The sequence below is a fragment of the Ochlerotatus camptorhynchus genome, unplaced genomic scaffold (assembly GCF_037179485.1).
Source record: "Ochlerotatus camptorhynchus isolate MF236.1 unplaced genomic scaffold, CSIRO-AGI_Acam_v1.1 ptg000170l, whole genome shotgun sequence".
Taxonomy (NCBI): domain Eukaryota; kingdom Metazoa; phylum Arthropoda; class Insecta; order Diptera; family Culicidae; genus Ochlerotatus; species Ochlerotatus camptorhynchus.
The window spans coordinates 361846-382174 of NW_027040660.1; the positions used below are offsets into that span (position 1 = coordinate 361846).

At 39.8% G+C, this 20329-nt stretch overlaps 1 protein-coding gene across 3 annotated transcripts in view; it reads left to right on the top strand.

The window, feature by feature from the left end:
• LOC135701630 (protein Skeletor, isoforms B/C) overlaps positions 1 to 20329 on the top strand; it is a 247711-nt gene that overhangs the window by 65651 nt on the left and 161731 nt on the right. For 2 of the 3 annotated variants that reach the window (XM_065222478.1, XM_065222480.1), the window contains exon 1: positions 17050 to 18444. In XM_065222478.1, coding sequence (XP_065078550.1) covers positions 18270 to 18444 — 175 coding nt within the window. In that variant the 5' untranslated portion in view covers positions 17050 to 18269. Of the gene's footprint in view, positions 1 to 17049; positions 18445 to 20329 lie in introns of those variants that run through there. The other variant, XM_065222479.1, reaches the window with a different exon arrangement.

Genomic DNA, 20329 nt, shown 5'->3' on the forward strand with positions numbered 1-20329 from the left:
GAACATTGATTTCCGGTATTTAAACGTCATCCTCGTTCTTAATATACCCATACTGTAAGGACAGAAATCAATTTCCGGCATCTACACTTCGTCCCCGGTCCGAAATATAAATATTGATTCGGACTGGAATGTTTTTTATTTTGACCATTTGGGAGGTGAATTGTCCGGTGTCCATTATTAAATATATTATTTCGAACTATCATTGATACAGAAAGAACCCCTATCTCTATCATGTGATAGTTAAACTATCAGATGGACCATATATCATGATAGCTAAAGGAATGATATTGTTTCTATCTGTCCTATCCCATCATTGAGTCTATCTATCATTTTTTCTATCATGATAGTATCAAAGATGGGATTGGGGTTCTATTATGATAGACTGAGAGAGAATCTATCAGATAGAAACCTATCACTGTGATAGGCCTCTATCTGATAGATGATATTATCACCATTTATCAGATAATTTTAATGCCTGGAAGTTACATTCAAATTCAAAGCCCTGTTTTTCCTTGATTTTCTTGATGTTCTTTGACCGTATCTGAGTTTGGCTTTTTTTTCTTGAAATTCTCAGATATTTCTTAAAGTTCACAGTACCTTCCTAATGTTATTAAATTTTCCCTGTGGTTCACATACCATCCTAAAGTTTGCCAAAATTTCTTCACGTTTAAAGAACTTTTTGCAGAGCATCATTGAAATTCATATAATGTTGCTATAGGTCACAGAACTCTCTTGAAGTGCGTAGAACTTACCAGAATGACATTGAACTCCACAGAAGCTCACAGAACGTCCCTGAAGTCGGCAGAATGTTCCTGAAGTTTATAGAGCTTCTATGAAGATCGAAGCAAATCTTTAAAGTTTTAATAATTTTCCTGAAGTTTGTAGAACTTCCCTGAAATTCAATGAACTTATCTAAAAGTTGTTGAATTTCTCTGCTTTATTGGAGGAAATTATTTAAAGTTTGCAGTACTTTCCTAAAATTCATTACAGTTTCCTATAGCTCGCAGAATTTCCTAGAAGGTCGCTGAACCTTCCTGAAAATTTCCATGGACAAAATATGGGAACTGCAATGAAGCTCTAGCAACTCTGCAGTAATTCAAGGTGAGGGCTACCTAAACTCACTGGGCAAGAGTAACTAACCTCATGTGAGTTTCATTCCTGTATTATCGGCATTATCGGTTAAACGAATTTCAAAAAATATCGTCATGGTTGCCGAAAATTTATTTTCGATCTCGCCGTTGAGTCAAACATATCTATTTATTTTTAAAAATCCAAGCAAATTTTCCGCCCCTCAGGATTATTTAGTGGTAAATGCCACCTTCGCCAGCTGCAAGACACAACACTTTCGGATACCTACTATCTCCTTTATTTAACTCCAGTAAAAATCATTCAACGATCGTCGCTACTAAAGTGGCTTCATTTTTTACAGAGTCGCTTTTCGAAGCACGACAAGCGAGCTCTCTATTTTCTTCATGAGATTTTTATTAATTTTTCCAGATTTTCTACACGATACATCCATAAAAACACTCAAAATAGGACGAAAATCAATGCCTACTATGATTACGTGGCTGTCTCGGACTGCCCTGCTCGCTTCTTTCTCTTTTACTATCATGAGGGAAGAGAAATTAAACAAGATATTGTGCTACGAACAAATATCAATTGATTTATCACAAAGTTGACAAAATCAATATGGATCTTACTTGGGAGTCAAAGAAAACTTCTTTAACGCCATTTGGATTAATGCAATCAACTTTTGAACCTTATTTGACTGCATTTGTTCAATTCGTAACAGTTGTATGGTCAATAGACCATATACGCCTTCATAATCGGCTTTGTAAACTTCAAAACACTTGTTCTCAAAAAACCCAAGATGAAATATTTTAAAACCATCACAGATTTGATTGTTAGAATCAATACTAACATCCTGTGAAGAAAAATCTGAGATACATGAATGTTGCAAAAAAATTACCTTCAGACATAGCGTGCGCCAGCCCAATTTTAGCTGCAACGAATGGTGCATCTAGGACGGTTCATTCTGAATCGGACCGAAATCCCAGACGCAAAAAACGTAAATTTCAGAATAGTGACAACGATTCTACTGATGATGTTTTTCAAGAAAATGCGAGTTTTGCGGATGTTGTAAAAAGATCTAGTCATGCAAGTAAAAGTAAAAATATTAGTAACAGTAATAGTAACATTAACAGTAACAGTAACATTAACAGTAACAGTAACAAACAGAGTAATCGTAAGACTCGTCCGGTCATTGTGATCAAACCAAAAGAGTCCAAACAAGCTTGCGAAGATACTCGTAAGTTTTTGAAAACTCAGTTGGATCCAAAAACACACAAAATCAGTAATTTTAGGAATGGTAAAGATGGCTCTATTATTGTTGAGTGTGCAACAGGAGCTAATCTAAATGATGTAAAAACTGGTATTGAAAGCAATCTGGGTGAACAATATAGTGCTGTTGTTCCCACTTCGGTGCCAAGATTGAAAATAGTGGGCATGAGCGATCAGTTTTCCTCCGATGTCTTCATTGACTACTTAAAAAGTCAAAATGAAGACATCGCTATAAATGATGTTAAAGTAGTGAACATGTTTGAAAATCCACGCTTCACTTATAACAAGTTTAGTGTTGTAATTGAAGTCGATGTCGATACTTATAAATGTTTGTTATGTGCGAAAAAAGTAAATGTAGGGTTTGATCGGTGCTCGATAGTTCCCGCGATTAATGTGTTGAGATGCTTCAAATGTGGAGAATTTGGGCACAAGAGCATGGATTGCAAAAATTGTGATAGATGCTCTAGGTGCAGCCAACAACACAAAACGTCGGAGTGTACGTCAACTGTATTGAAATGTATTAATTGTTTGAAAACGAATAAAGAACGAAAACTGAACTTGGACGTCAACCATGCCGCATTTAGCTCGGAATGTTTGCTTTATAAAAGACTTTTTGATCAGAAGAAAAGCAGCTTGCGTTTCAATAAATAGCAGCCAAGTTCCAGGAATGTGAATCAATTCGATTTTTTATACTTGAATATTGCGGGGTTGTCAACAAACTACGTAGCATTACGTCAGATTGTTGAGGAAAAACGTCCTCTTTTAGTTTTATTATCTGAAACTCATATTGTAGAAACTGAAGCTTTTGATCAGTATAGTATTCCGGGATATATTGTTGCTGCTTGTTTATCACATTCTAGACACACTGGCGGTGTTGCTATTTATGTCAAAGAATCAGTTCAATTCAACCTTCGTACCAACGAAGTTATTGTTGGCAACTGGTTCTTGGGCATTACAGTTGTACGTGGCATGAAGATGGGTAATTATGGTGTTTTGTATCATTCTCCCAGTTCTAGTGACCAGCGTTTTGTTGAAGTTTTAGAGAACTGGTTTGAGACATTCCTTGATTCTAGTAAATTAAATATATTGGCTGGTGATTTTAATATTAATTGGCGTGATAACCATAATTCGAATCATTTAAAGCGTTTAGCTGAGTTTTTTAATTTAAAGCAAACGGTAAATGAGTATACGCGTATTTCCAGGCACAGTAGAACTTTAATTGACCAAATCCAATTTTGATTCCATTTGTTCAGTTACGGATACTGATTTGAAAATAACCGATCATGAGACTTTAGTGATTAATGTCATAATAGTTAACGATAACGATAATTTTGTAAAATTGAAGTGCTGGAGGAAATATTCGAAGCAAGCTGTTTCGAATCTTGTTGAGAGAAGCCTGGATTTTCCATTCGCGGCCGGTAACTTAGATGAATCTACAGCTGTTCTTAATAACGCTTTGAAAACGTGTACCAATCAACTAGTTGAGCAAAAGTTTGTTTCTTTGAAAAACTCGAACAGCTGGTACAATTTGGATCTTTTGCGTCTTAAACGGAAAAGGGACAAATTGTACAAAAAGTTTTGTAGATCTAATAATGACAATCATTGGACTAGGTACACAATCGCGCGTAATAAGTATTCACAATCGATAAAGAAAACTCGTTGTGAATATGTTCAAAGGAAGATTGATCAGCATCAAAACAACAGCAAAGAGTTATGGAAAATTTTGAAATCTTTATTAAAACCTAGTAATTGCAAACCGCGGTCCATAACTTTTAATGGCACATTAGAACAGTCAGAACAAGTAATTGCAGCTAAGTTTAATGATTATTTCGTAGATAGCGTTTCATTGATTAATCAATCTATTGAATTGGTCGATGAACCTGACGAAATAAAACAGCCAGTTAATAGTAGTTGTAGATTTGAAGTTTTTCACCCAATCAAATTAGATGAACTTAGAGTTATTTGTTTTTCATTAGGAAAATCGGCTGGAGTAGATAATGTTAATACTAGAGTTATTCAAGATTGCTTTCATGTCATTGGCCACATCTTGCTGGACCTTATTAATGAATCATTACAAACTGGACATGTGCCACAAATTTGGAAGGAATCCTTAGTGATTCCTATTCAAAAAGTTGCTGGAACGATTAAAGCCGAAGAGTTTCGTCCCATCAACATGTTGCACACATTAGAGAAAATTTTAGAACTTGTTGTTAAAGGCCAGCTGTTGGAGTATTTAAATAGTAATAGTTTGTTGATACCAGAACAATCGGGATATCGGGAAGGTCATTCTTGTGAAACCGCGTTGAATTTGGTATTAGCGAAGTGGAAAAATAACTTGGAGTGTAAAGATACGATTGTTGCTGTTTTTTGGATCTTAAACGCGCTTTTGAAACAATTTCTAGGCCCTTATTGTTAAGATCAATCAAGCGCTTTGGAATTACGAGTACTGCATATAAATGGTTTGAAAGCTATTTGTCTGACAGAACTCAACGGACTGTTTTTAATGATTCTGTTTCCAGTCCCGTGGGGAATACCCTTGGAGTGCCCCAGGGAAGTGTATTAGGGCCCCTGTTATTTATTATGTATATTAATGACTTGCGACGTGTTTTACGATTTTGCGACATTAATCTTTTTGCAGATGATACTGTGTTATTCATTGCAGCTAAGGATTTAGATGATGCCGTTTTACACTTGAATGAAGGTTGCGTTCTCTAAGTAGATGGTTGAAGTATAAGCAGTTAAAATTGAATACAAGTAAAACTAAATTTATGGTAATTTCGCGGAATCGAGTAAATGAGAACGTCTCTGTTGTAATTGATGATGAGACTATTGATCGCGTTCGGGAGATTAAATATCTTGGCGTGATTATTGATGACACACTTAAGTTCAACTCTCACATTGACAATGTCATCAAGAAAATTGCCAAGAAGTATGGAATTCTATGTCGATTGAAAAACGATTTAACTATTGCCAGTAAAATACAGCTATACAAATCAATCATCTCTCCTCATCTTGACTTTTGCCCTTCCATTTTATTTCTGGCCAATGCAACACAAATATCGAGATTACAGCGCTTGCAGAGTAAAATAATGCGTTTGATTTTGAGATGCAATAGATTCACTTCCTCAACTTTGATGTTAGACGCCTTGCAATGGTTGTCGGTGAAGCAAAGAATTGTATATTTGACTATGGTGTTCATTTTTAAAGTAGTTAACGGTTTACTGCCTCCATATTTGTGTGATCGAATTGAAAGAGGAAGTGACTTTCATAGATATAATACTAGAAACGCGGTTGAAATAAGAACACCACATTTCTTGACTTGTGCTTCACAAAATTCATTATATTATAAAGGAATAAATGTTTTCAATTCTCATCATCAAACGTTTAGTAACACTTACAGAATTTAAAAGACACTGCATTTCACACGTTAAAACTGTCTTTTGAACAGTTATCCAGTGATTTTTTTTATGAATTGACAAATTATGTATCTTGACTAGAGGTAGGCAAAATGGTTCACTGAAGTGAGCACCTCTGAACCGTTCCGCTCATTACAGTGAGCTAGTTCTCCTGAACCGTTCATTTGCTCACTTTGTACAACTTTTATGTATCACCAACTGTAGTGTCAATGCCGCATTAGATGTTATTGGAAATAAATGAGGGTTTTTTACTTTTAATACAAGATTTATTTAATAAAGAAAATAAAAACAGTAACATTTCAGCCAGCTTTAGGTATGATTAACATTCACAAACATAATTTGCGAAATATTTTTCGCCGTCAGCCTACTGCGCCTAACACAAATTAGCTGTCCTGCTATGGAAAAGATCCGTTCACTCGGCACCGATGTCGCAGGAGTACATAGTCTTTTTACCATTATCTGGTAAAGTTTCGGATAGACCTGTTTCCTAGATTCCCATCAAACTAGAGGATCACCTGATCTGGGCAAATATGACTCAGCCAAGAATTTATCCAATTCAATTACGCTTGCAGCTTTAGGATCCTGTTATGTGTGCAATTTGCTGATTGTGTGATCGAACTGTTCCCAAATGGATGATTTAGCAACAGAAGGTTGCGGCTCAGCCTGTTCAATTTCATCCATTGCTCCAATATTCTGCCTCATTTTGTCCACAATATCTTGGTATGCCGTGTTGAAGTTAGCCTCATCTGCGAAACCTTGCTTCTTAAAACGGGGATCGAGAAGGGTAGCCTGGGCTACTAATTTATTCGATTCTCTGTCCCCAAACCGCTTAATAAGGCCATTAGTTAGCTCATCTACCAGCATCTTGACACACCGCAGGAGGTAGTCATTTGCAAGTAATTTGATTTACTCATTCATAATTTGAGCCAGCACCGAGCTTTTAGAAAGCGAAACTGATTTTCCGCTGAAATCTCGACCGTAACCTCATTAAAGAGGCCTAGAATTTTTACGCTTTGCCGAATTATGTTCCAGTCATTACTCTCCAACGTGCATCGTGTTGAGTCCAGAACTGCCAGAGTAGAAATTACAGCTTCTTTGTTAAGTAACATGCGTTCCAACATGTCGTATGAGGAGTTCCACCAGGTCGGAAAATCCTGCTTGAGTTTAGAAACCTTTTTGCCGAGTTTAACCTGCATTTCTCGCAATTTTGAAGAAGCATAACTGCTTTTCATGAAAAATTACACAATCGCCTTGCACTTATCGACTGTGGCTTTGATGGAATTCACTATGGCATTCTGTACGACGAGGTTCAATTAATGAGCAAAACATCCCAAGTGTCGGCTCATAACCCCACAAGAGAAAGCAAATGCGATTGGTAATCATATTGCTGCATCGCATTTGCTTGCCTCAACTATCCAAAGTCCGCTCGAAAACCAGGTGACGCAATGCGTCCAAAATGTAGATTACTCCCCTTGTGCTGTGCCTCCGGAGGATAGAATTACGATAGAACAGATTTGCTCAGCGCTGAAATATTCAAAGAATATGAAGGCCCCCGGTTTTGACGGCGTATTTAACCTAATCATAAAAAGGCTTAGCATGCAAGTCTATGCAGTTGTAACTGCCATTTTCAACAGATGCTTGGAGCTGCACTACTTTCCAAGCATCTGGAAGATAGCAAAAATAATACCGATCCGCAAACCCGGTAAAGATCCAGCATTGCCGTCAAGCTACAGACCGATCAGCCTCCTCTCAGCGCTGAGCAAATTGTTCGAGAAACTCATTCTCAATAGATTGCTCAAGTTTGTGGAGGAAAACAATATTCTCCTACCGGAACAGTTTGGATTCAGGAAGGGGCACTCCACCACCCATCAACTAGTACGGGTGATGAACAACATTCGAAGTAACAAGGCTGTATCCAAGTCCACAGCCATGGCCTTGCTAGGCGTCGAAAAGGCGTTTGACAATGTCATGCCAGACGGACTTATATACAAGCTTTGTAACTACAATTTACCGTTGCATTTGGTCAAAATTACCCGTAACTACCTTCAGCAAAGGTCGTTCAAGGTATCGTTGAATGGTTGTCTCTGCGATAAATTTTCCATCCCGGCAGGCATTCCGCAAGGCAGTTTGTTGGGCCCCTTGCTCTACAGCTTGTATACTTCTGACATTCCTCCTCTCGGAGACGGTTGCGTGTTCTTCCTGTTCGCAGATGATACCGCGATATCAGTCAAGGGCAGAATGCCTCGCGAAATTACAAACAAACTACAACGATGCCTTGACACCTTTGCTGACTATGAAAAAACTTGGAAAATCAAAATCAATGCCTCCAAAACCCAAACTATCATGTTCCTCCATAGACAATCACCCAAACTGATACCGGCACCTTCTTGCACAGTAGTCATGGATGGCACAAGGGTTGAGTGGTCAGCTGAAGTTACGTACCTTGGAATGGTATTCGATGAGAAGCTCCTGTTCCGCTCGCATATAGAAAAGACGTTAGTTAAGTGTTCAAGCTTAGTTAGGTGTTTGTATCCGCTGATTTCTCGCAGATCCCGCCTCTCTAAGGTTAACAAACTGGCTGTCTACAATCAAATAATAGCACCTGCAATTTTCTACGCTGCACCGGTGTGGGAATCTAGTGCTCAAACTCACAGGAACAAAGTCCAGGTGGCACAAAACAGAGTACTTAGGATGATACTCGATCGTCCTTTCGACACTAGAATAACAAATTTACACGAAGAGGCAGGCATTGCCAAAATAGATTCCAGAATAAACGAAATTAAGACTAAATTTGCACAAAAATGTAATGTATCAGAACATGCTTTGATAAGCAATTTGTATATAGTAGGTTAGGTGCATATAATAGTTGTAGGTTAGTTGTAGTTGTAAATAGTAGTTATAAGTAGTTTCCCTTCTCCAATTTAAAACAAACCAATCCCACCAAGGTGGTCATTCTTAAAAACAGGTCTGATAGGACTAGAAACTTTAAATAATAATTTTAAATTTCAAATTAACTAAAGTTGAAAAGACGCATCTGTGTCACTTGTTAATTCATGCATGTAAAACCACACAAATACTAGAAATAAAGATCATTTAAAGTCAAAAAAAAAAGTCCCAAGTGTCTCATTTGCAAAATAGTTGCAGCCGACTTCATATTCGAAGCGTTATCAGTTACATTACGTTCATAGTAGAAGTCAATTCATAAATTCATATTGCTTCGATATGAAGGGGAGTAGAATGCAATCATCGACAAAGTTATTCTCATACAAAAACAGATTGTTATAACCAAAGCTTAGGTTGTTAGAAAAGAACAATGCATAAAAAATAAAGCTATAATACAATCTTAGGATGAATCAACTAAAAATAATATTAAATTATTTCAATTATCAATAAAAACAAACATCATCTGCAAAAATTTGATTTCTCTCCGTGTAGTTCTAGCAGTAGCAATCAGACGCTTTCGTTCAGCTCCGGTTCGTGCTCTCATTCAGTTTAATCTGTCCATGCTCAACATAGCTCTAGCTCAGCTGTCACACAGCAATCAAACGCTATCGCTCAGTTCCGATTTGCGCTCTCGCTTAGTTGAACTAGTTCAGCTATCACTTCTGTTTTGCTGTGGTGATGGTGAGTGGGTGAGCTACCGTTTATTTTAATAGAGCGTTCGTTCACTCGTTCAGCCTGTTGAAGTAGCTCCTTAGCTCAGTTCATGAGCGGGTTGCCCACCTCTAATCTTGACGAAGTTATCTCTAACGGATTATTTTATATGGATAGCTGTCATAACGACTTTTTAATAATTATTGTAGCACTGCAAAAACTATTTCTGTTCGCCACGAGGGTGATGATGGATTTTTAATATATGATTTTATAGTAGATTAATTAAAAAAAAAAGTAGTCTACAAAGGTTTGAGCCTCGCGCGCGTATTACGGATAAAGAGGACTGAATTTAACATTTGATAAAAAAAAAATGCAATTTTGAAGCTTATTTGGAAGATACTTTGAGTTAGTAGTAAGTTTTCTGGCAAATGTTGGGGGTTCGTGAGCATTCCTGACATTGCTGAAAATTATGATAGCATCAGATTGCGGGGTTACTAGTGTAATAGGATGCTTTGTTGATTGTTCATTAACTCTTGATTGCTTGTAATACTTATGAATATTTTAGGTGGACAAAAAGGCGAAGTAAGAGGTGGACGCCTGAGCTTTTCCACATTTATATCGCTGTGAAGCAACTGTAAACTTGAGAGGGAATCTATATCTGTAACTGAAACCAGTTCGATTTTGTTTGCCAACCTGGTTAAAATGTCATATTCAATTATCTTAAAGATAAATCGTCCAGCTCAAACCTTTGTAGGGGTAAGAGGTGGGACCATCATCATTTGTTGTCTAAATCGTTGGTTGCTACGAGAATTGTTCCTTGCGTACGGTGTATATCGATAGTCAGCCCTCTTCCGATCGTTTTGCCGCGATGTTGATTGGTTTGGAAATCCCGTCCTTACCGACGTTAGCATTGCTGCTTCACGTTGTCCATGTTTAACAGCCAAAAAAATCCTCATTCAAGCGGATTGCCTGAATTTCAAGGACCTTGTCCACCAGATCAGTAAATGTTCCGTTTCTGCTTACCATTTTCAGTGCTGCAACTCTCACTTCCTTGCATTTGGCATGTTCCGCAATCGTTTTGACGATTTCTTCAAATTCCTTGGCACAAAGTTGTGCTGTTTGTCCCACTCTAGTAATAAAAGCCAAATCTGACTCTTCTGGATTCTGTTCCATCAAGGCTAGTTTCCGTCTTTGGAACATCACGTCGGATCTGGACCCAAAATATAGTTTGAGCCGGTGAAGAGCGAAAAAGGGCTGCAGATTTCGTCAGGAGCCTCCGTATCAGATTTTGTATTCCTGGATATTTATTTATTTATTTATTATAATCTTAATTCATCTGACTTTTGGTTGTCTTAATGAATAATCTAAGTTTAAAAGGATGCTTAGTCAATCTATACATTCAGGACATTCTTCTGATAAAAACAGTTAACGGTACATTAAAATCGAAGCAAGCATAAGCATCATTAAACGCATTAGCCACGGCGCGGATAGGCTCATTCATCCCATACTGTCGGTTACGAGTCGCAAGATGAACGAAGTTACGTTGTCTCATTACTCTCTCAGGTGCGTAGAAGTAGAGCTGCCGAAGTAGTTGTGGGGAGTCCATTTCACCGATAATAATCTTAGCGGCAAAGACAGCTTGAGCATTACGTCGTCTTGTTTCCAGGGTATCAATCCCAAGCAGGCGGCAGCGGTCCCCGTATGAAGGCAAGTTAGATGCATCACGCCAGGGTAGATGACGTAGCGCGTAACGAACAAACTTCCTTTGTACACTCTCAAACCTTGCAATCCAGCAGGCCTGATAAGGGCACCAAACGACAGCACTGAACTCCAAAATAGAGCGGACCAATGAACAATACAATGCCCGCAGGCACAGCGGGTCACGAAAGTCTTCGGAGATTTTGAATATAAAACCAAGCTGTCTGTTGGCTTTGTTCAGGGCGTCATTGTAATGGGGCTTGAACGTCAATGCACAGTCAAGAGTAACTCCTAAGTCTCTGACTTGACTAACTCTCTCCAAAATCTGGCCGGAGATGGAATAATCAAATCTGATCGGTTTCTTCTTACGGTAGAAGGATATCACATTGCACTTATTGATGCTGAGCGTCAAGTAGTTACGGGAGCACCAGCTTTGCATATGATCCACAATCTGTTGCAAATCCTCACAATCAGCGATGCTATTGATGATCATGTACATTTTAACGTCGTCGGCGTAGAATAGTCGGCATCCAGGTGGCAGTAGACGAGAAAGCTCATTGATAAACAACGAAAACAAAAGCGGTCCCAGATTACTTCCTTGTGGAACACCGGAGATGTTCGTGAATACTTCAGATTGCGAGGCGCCAATCTTAACGCAGAGCGAGCGGTCTGTGAGATAAGACGTGAACCATGAAATCATGGAGTCAGAAACGCCAAGTTTTTCAAGTTTGCCCAGTAATATGCAGTGGTCAACTCGATCAAATGCAGCCTTCAGATCAGTGTAAACGGCGTCGACTTGTCCACCAGAATCCATGGTCCGAACGCAAAGTGACACGAATTCAGTCAAGTTTGTCGTAACTGACCGCTTTGGATAGAATCCATGCTGAGCCGTGGAAATGTAGTTTTTGCAGGAACTGAAAAGTGCCTCGTTGATGAAAATCTCGAACACTTTGGAACAGCAGCATAACGATGTGATCCCTCTGTAGTTCTGGACATTCCTTTTGTCACCTTTTTTGTGCACTGGGAACATGTACGAAAATTTCCATGCCTCAGGAAATTTGCACTCCTGCAAAGACAAGTTGAACAACTTTGCCAAGGGAGTGAGTAGCGATTCAGAGCACAGCTTTAGGACGGACGAGGGAATCCCATCCGGACCAACAGCATACGAGAGTTTTAACCTTTGAATAGCCAATTCAACAGTATGCTCATCGATTTGGAATGAACGAAAATCAAACGCATCTCTTGGAGTATCGCGGGTTGCTATTCCAACTTGGTTAGGTGATGCCGACATATCATTAAAAGAACTCATGAAATGTTGAGCGAAGAGACGACACTTTTCTGTTTCAGAGCTGGCGGATTGTTCACCGAGATGAACTGATAAAGGCAAACCGACTTCGTTCTTTTTTGAGTTAACAAACGACCAGAAACGCTTTGGGTTCCTGCGAAGGGATGCCTGTGTACGGAGCACATATCGGCGGTACAAGTATCGGTTGTATTTCCTATAATTATTACTGCTACGGTTGAACTCTTGCTTCGTGATGTATGAACGATTTCGGCAGTATCTTCGTAACGCTTTGGCCCTGTACCGTTTCAATCGACGCAGGTGACCATTAGACCATGCGGGCTTCGGCGCAGGTCGTGAAAGAGGAACAAATTCAGCCATGATATCGCAAATAGTTTGCCTGAAGTAATTGACGGCATCGTCAACACAGTCAGCTAATTCTATTGGTCGCCAGTCGACCCTGGAGATAGCAGCGCTAAGTTCAGCATAATCAGCTCGTCTAAAATCGAAGGTACGAGAATCGTCGGTGCGCGCCTCAAAAACGACCTGCGGCGGAAGTTGCATCATTACATCCAGAGCAGGGTGGTCAGGATCTAGTGTGGTCAGAGGTTCAACAGCCTCCGAAACAACACATGCTGGAGTTGCAGCTTCGTTCGACAGAACAAGGTCTAGGAAGCGAGCATTTCTGTTCGATATACCATTGAGCTGCGTGAGGCTATGCAGAGAGAAGCCATCGATAAGCGCCGAGCTTGCAGACATCAAAGCAGTTTGAGGCTCAACTTGCATAGACCCATCGTCTGAGTTCCTCCATTGGAGAGCAGGCTGGTTGTAATCTCCAAGCAGTAGAGCAAAATCATTGAATCCCAAGTTAGCAACAATGGTACCGATGGAATCCACGTGGTCTTGTATGCTGCTGCTATCGTTACGACGATCCGGTGGTAGGTATATTACGCCCACGCTGACAACTCGGCTCGGCATAGTCACTCTAACCCACAGTTGCTCCAAACCATCGCTGACGGGTGAAGGGTCGATATAGCTGTTCCAACGGGTAGAAACCGCAATCAAAACACCACCTCCGCGGGTCTTCGCACTATTAGAGCCATTTCAATCAGTGCGATATACAGCAAAGGTGTCCCCGAATAGTTGCGCACTGTATATACGGTCGTCGAGCCAGGTCTCGGTCAGCACTATGACGTCATAATCGCACTCGCTTGCGACAAGAAAGAAGGAATCCACCTTGGTTCGTAGTCCTCGCACGTTTTGGTAGTAGAACCGCATACCATTAACTGCTTCTTCATTGCCAACTAGAGCAGACTCGATGACAGGAGAGAGAGCCAAGGTGGGAGATGGAACGTTGCAACTAGGGCCGCTGGAATTGGAAGACACTTCAGGAAGAGGAAATTCCACATTCGCATGGTACTTGCCTGAAGAAGCAAGCTGGAAGACCCTCTCTCTACATCCAACCACGGGTCCGGGACGACTATGATGAGCGCTGGTGAGCAATCGAGAACCGGCCTTCACTTTGAAGACTGTGAATTTTGTCATTTCATCTTTAATCCTCGCCAACGCCATGGAATCGATAAGCAGGTCTTTCCACATTTCAAATGTATGGCGGTGGATTTCGTCTTCTCCCGCCTGAGGTTTGCATTCCGGAACTGCAATTGATGATATTGATAGCTGGTTCATAGAAGACAAGAAGCGAGACTCGTCCATGCTTCCCGGTGACTTGGTTTGTCGAGTGCTTGAGGCACTTGGCACGGCTTCAAAATCGACACTGTCTTCTTCAATCACTTGACTTCCTAGGTACCACACTCCAGTCTTCAGGAAGTTCAGAGAACTTCACAGAAGTGGAGAAAACTTTAGAACAGTTCCAAAAGCTTCAAAAGTATCTCAAGGACTACATTTAAGCTCCGAAAACATCAGGGAAGATCATAGAAACTCAAAGCAATTTTATTAACATCAGGGATATTGTAAATATTTTTCAGGGAAATTCTGAATGCTTCAGGATATTCCGAGAATTCCATAAAAATGGCGGGAACTCCAGGAAAGATCCACGAACATTAGCAAAATTGATTAAACTTCTGGTAGGTTTAGTGATATTTAGGGAAGTTTAAGGATTTTAAAGTAACAAACTTAAAGCAAGATCAAAGAACATCAAGAAAGTTCTATGAACTTAAGGAAACAGGTGGGAGTTTTACTGAAAAGTTCCGGGAAGTACAAACATTTTCAGGGATATCCAAAGAACTTTAAAAACTCCCAAAGTCTACAGAAATTTAAGAAAAAATAATATATCTTATCTACTAAACGAGCATGGCGAGATATTGCAATGATAAGGGGCTTAATTTATCAAGATGAAGGTCTGTCCATCTTGGCGAAAGATATTGACAGTCAACGAAACAAATTGATTGCATTTTATGAATGGCAATCTATGTTTTTGGTAGTTAAATATTTTTAAGATTTATTCCAGTGTCAGTTAAAATGAACTGAATTATCTGTATATGCAGTTATACATTCTTGTATAACAATTATGGGCGTAATGATGGTGGGCGCGAGGCGCTCATATGAAAAATCAGTGAGTAACCAGCTCTAAATTTACCATGATAGTACCAGAATTAACTATTACGCCGGGGTCGTCCCTGGAACATTGGTTCGGTCTACATTCAGTCGAATATAAATCGAGAATCTTTTTTTATCCATTAATTTATTTGTAAGGCTCAAACGCGTTAGCTTTACGGAGCCGATTCTTACAGTTTTTCATTAATTTTGAATAAAAGAGTTTATAAAATTAGTTAATTTTTTCCTAGAAGCCGGTTGTTTGGTGTTAACTTTCTCTCGCGGCCTCAGTTTTCTTCTTTCTTCCGTTTTCTGTGTTTCAATAGCAGTTTTCAATTTCTTCGCGATCAAGAACAATGGATTGCTTTCGGTCTCGAGCTGACTTCCTCTTGCTGCTTCTTGTTCTTCTTCCATGTCCGGGGTCGTCTCATCGATTGCCATAACTTCTTCATCGAACACCTCAATAGCATCCGCTGTAGCATCGCCGGCTAAAACACCCGCATATGATGTACAGGTATCCACGCTGCTAACACTTTCCGTATCCGTCGTTTGTTGTTTTCGAGCTTCCTGCGAGGTTTCCGCTTTGGGCAAGAATTCATCTGGTGCCCCTCAATCTTGCAAACAAAGCACACATTCTTGTTTCCGGGATAGAACACGTTTCCTTTACGGTTGAGGAAATGCAGTGATGTAGGAATTTCCTTCTTAACATCCATATATACACCGCGGATGCCAGTGTATACATCAAAACCTAACTCGGGAGGAAATTTCTCCCTAACCACACGTTTTACCTTGCCGTATTTCCCCAGCACCAATGCTAGGTTTTTATCAGGCACTTCAGGAGGCAGATCGTACACTCTGACATACTGAATGTATTCATCCACATTCAACATGTGTACCTCTACTGCCTTTCCATCACTGTTCACTGTTATTCATCAATGTGTGACACATTGCCTCTTCGACCTTGAATTTAATAAACAAGGATTTCTCCTCTGCTACCCTGTATATAGCTTCCATCTGCATAGGATCCACATCCAGAGTCTTCGCGAAATTAATAATTTCGCCTATCGAGGTTTTTCTAGCTCCATCGCCAAAGCTAAATTTGACGGTGTTTTTAACTTCAACTCCATTCATTCTTGATTCTATCCACAGGATTCCACACACGGCTAGCTAACTGCGGATAAACAATGTGCGCAACACACAATAGCTTGGTCGAAAAACAGACTGCCGATAGCACTATCGACACCAAAAACAAATGCTGCTGTTTCCGTCCACAGCTGAAAGCGAACTGTAAAATCGAGAATCTTACTGGTTTAAAAAACAATACAGTTTAAAACTAATATAAAACTACATCGTATGAAGAATTCATGTAAATTTCTGCGATATATAGCGCACACCTATTTAACGCTAGATTTGGCTTAAATTTATGCGATATTTAATTTCAATTTAAGCGCAATATCGCATAAATCAATACAAGGTTGTAAACAATTTCCTCTTCTATGCCAACTATAGCTCAACATTCAACGAGATGAGATTTTACGCGACGTTCAACTTCCTGATTTTTTTCTCTATATATATTTAGGCACCAGTGCTGAATGTGCCCTGATTGATCTAAATCATTTAGTTCCAGCATATTTTGGCCAAAATTGAGGCAATCATAAAAAAAACTACCCGGGATCAGGTACCTGCATAGCTTCAAATGTGTATTCACATAACGTCATCCAACTAACCTACCGTCTACAGACTCACTCACTGAACCGACACAACCACTCTCTTTCAAATGAGAGGGAAAGCATTCCACCACACACCATATCGACCAACCAACCATACACATCCCGCAACCATTCATCGCGGCGGCATGGATGCACCCTCCCCCATCGAGCGAACATCCTTCTTCATCCCACCGGGACCGGGGAAGGTTTTTACAAACACCTTCCGATGGTGATGGTGCTTACGCTTTTCAATGGTTTCCATGCCTCCGCGATGCGAGTGATGGGGAGGGTGACGACGGCCCGAGAAAGAGAGATCTTCTTTTCGCTCGCTCTCTGCCTCTCTGCTCTCTCTCTCTCGCAAAACTCAACTACCATTTGGGGGGCCCACTAAGAAAGGGAGCATAGCTTACCAACGCATAACTCCAAACCGCGACCGAGACTCAGTCCGAGACGAGAATCCCTGGCGAAAACACATTTCCAACGCTAGCCACTACAACCTGCCCCGATCCGGTTGGTGTGTATGTGGTGCAATGTGTGCATGAAGGGGCTCATCAGCAGCAGCAGCAGCAGCAGTAGTTTAAGTGTATATCCCCATTTTGGAGCGGTTCGATGTAAACGGGCTGGAAAAAGTTTGTGAACGATTTGAAGAAATCGACGATTCGGCGGGGGCGCCGTGGCAGATCACTTTGTACAATGTTTGGATAATTTTGCAACTAGTCTATTGGAATTCAGCGCACATCTTATCAATTGCTAATGAAGTAATTTGGATTTTGGTGAATTGCGACGCAGTGGTGGTACCTTGCGTACAATACTTTTTTTTGTTTTATGCATCCGTGCACTATTGTGCAATCAAGTGTAAAATGGTGGTTGATGCATCCGATTTGGTAGTTTAATTGCAAATTGTGAACTCCCGTAAAATATTGCATTTTTATTTTCAACACCAAAAATTACCATCCTTCAATTAATGCTAAAAATATAAGGAGCGAAATTGGGTGCGGCGTAAACTCATCAGTGAATCATCATTGTATAATAATGTGAGAAGCATCTTCTGAAAAAATGGTTTGAGTTTTGCGAGGTGTAACACGGAATCTTCAACCTAAGTTCGACGGAAACATAACCAACTATGTGACAGTGAAGTAAAACGAATGGTTTGATTTTTGTTTCAGTTATTTTCATTTCTTCGAATCCAACACATAACAAGGAATACTTGGAAACAAGACAATAATCAACTGTACAAAAAATATAAAGTAAAAAATTAGAAAAATCTGTGATAAATCTATGACAATAATTACAAGTGTTAAAAGTATAAAATTTTAAATGAATGCATAATAAATTAGCTAGTTCAAATAAGTAACCAATAAAGGAAGTATTTCATCTAAAAGAAGAGTAAGAAGATCAATTACAGAGTGAGTGTGCATTTCCGAATAAGTTTCGAAGAATTACGCAGAAAATTTTCCGCGCTCGCACAATCCCCAGCGAATGTGACCGCCATTTTGGAAACGTAAGGATATTTTTCTCAAGCCACACACCGTTACTCACCACTCTCGCAATCGTCACTCGTCGGTTCCGTTCCGGGGGAGCTGAGCGCACGGAAAAAGGAATCCCCAACGAAAACCAACGAACCAAGCCAAGCCAAGCCAAATCAAACCAAACCGAAACCAAAACCGAGCCGCCATCATGCTTTCCACCAGCGAACTGGGTGGTGGAAGCCCTCATCCTGGGAGACAAAGTGAGGAGTATTGCCAATGGCGCCCCAAGCCACAGAACGGTCGGATTACCGCTACCTATGCTGCCAGAGCCAGGGATTTAGTCCTAGTGGGGCTTGTGGTGGCGCTTCTACTGGTCGCTAATGGTGAGTACAATCGATGCGTGTTGAAATGGAGAGGAGGGGGGGTCAAGGTTTCAGGGATGAATGAGGGTGGATAATAAATTGGAATCGTCATAGACAGTATTGAATGCATGAAGGATTTGAGCTGTAATAGAGGTGTTTCTAGTTCTCTCCAGAGACATATTTTGAATTCTTCTGTTTCTGAATACAAGAATCCTCCGAATGCCATCCACCCACCGCAGGTTCTCGGCATTCTTCCAGCTAATTTAGCTGAAGTTCTGTAGGTCGACCCTAATCACATACAAAAAAAATCAGCTCAATTGGATGTAAGACAGCCGAGAAATTGCTATGGGTGGACCGCACCACCCACTGCACTATTCGGGGGATTCCTGCACTAATTTCAATTTTCAAGGTAAGGGAAAACATTTAATGCAGTTTTTCACAGCATTCCCTTTTTAATTCATAAATTTACTTTTAGTTTGGTACTTAAACTAGCATTCCGGCACATAACATATGTGGAACTCGATCTTCAAAAATCGACCCCATTTCAGTGATTTCAAGTGGTATAGATGGACATCGATCTGTCAAATTGATTATACCAGCTGTAAAATGAGAAAGGGGATTATGGGGTTTGTTAATTCTTTTAAATAATTCTATCGTTGTTTATGATTCTATGTGTTCTTAGCACTCCTGAACTCATGTCTTATTGTTTCTTTAACCATGTGTGTCCTTTATTTATAATCATACAGCAAGCTTTAACAAACTCTTCACCTTGCTTCACACAGCAAAACAGGGGTAAATTAAGTCCAGAGAGAAGCAGCAAAACTTTGCAACAAGTTGTCAAGGTTTATACAGAAGTACCATTTGAAAAATATGCAGTGTTTTGAACTGACCTTGCATCGTTCCATTCGCAAGAATTTTGAAAGCAGAGTGATAAAACACTTATCGATACCTGTAATACCCAAGATTTCAACACTCCCTATGTTTCTCAATTGCCGTCCATTGAAAGTTTCTTCTCAAATCCCAACATAAATAACTACTCCAATTGCTTTAAAACAAAAACCGGGGTAAGGTTGATCCTGGTTGATCGAAACGGTGAAGGGCAACACACTTTTTTTCGACCACTATGGATAAGGTCACAGGTAGGTGTATCAAAGTTAAGCACTATTTACAAACGAATAATAATCGTTTGGTTCTATTGGAAGTTGTTTTGTTTATAGTTTTGTTTAAGAAAAAAGTAAGAGGCTGTATTTAACGTAGGATTTCGAAAGGTAGTTTTGTTGTCACAGCAAAAGTATCGTAAATTGGGGAATGTACGTATTCTCGGCAACCTAAGCAGCGATCATCTTTCTATAGTCTTTTTCTCTAAGGAACGCACACATATGCAGCATTGGTTTGTTTACAATCTTTTGCTGCCAGCTGCTCTAACAATTTCATTCGAAAGAATCGTCAAAAACTGTTTTGAAACGTTTTTACAAAGCTCCAATCTTCTCTAGTGAGAGCGACTATTGTGGGCAACATCTTTTTATTCGGCAACCTTTCTATTTGAGCTGCGTGTTAAACGGCTGTGCTTTCATCGGCAGCTTGAAATCAGCAGCGTTTTGTAGTGCGTTTGTTTCATTTCAAGAAAACCCTGCTAGATTACTTTTTCTCAGTGGGAAAAAAAGTAATCAATTGAAGCTGAAAGCCTAAAGAATCGTTTGAATGCATTCAGCGAAGTGTTTTCGTGAGAAAATCCAGCGAAATTAGCGTTTTAATTTGGGTTGCCGAAAATAGTATGTCATGCCGAAGCCGTCATTTCCCCTATTAAATTGATTTCTTAACTCGTTATCAGTGAAAAAGTTCGATAGGTTGAAATTCGGAAGCAGTTTGAGAGTTCTGTTATTGAAGTGCTCTGTCGGTGTTCCAT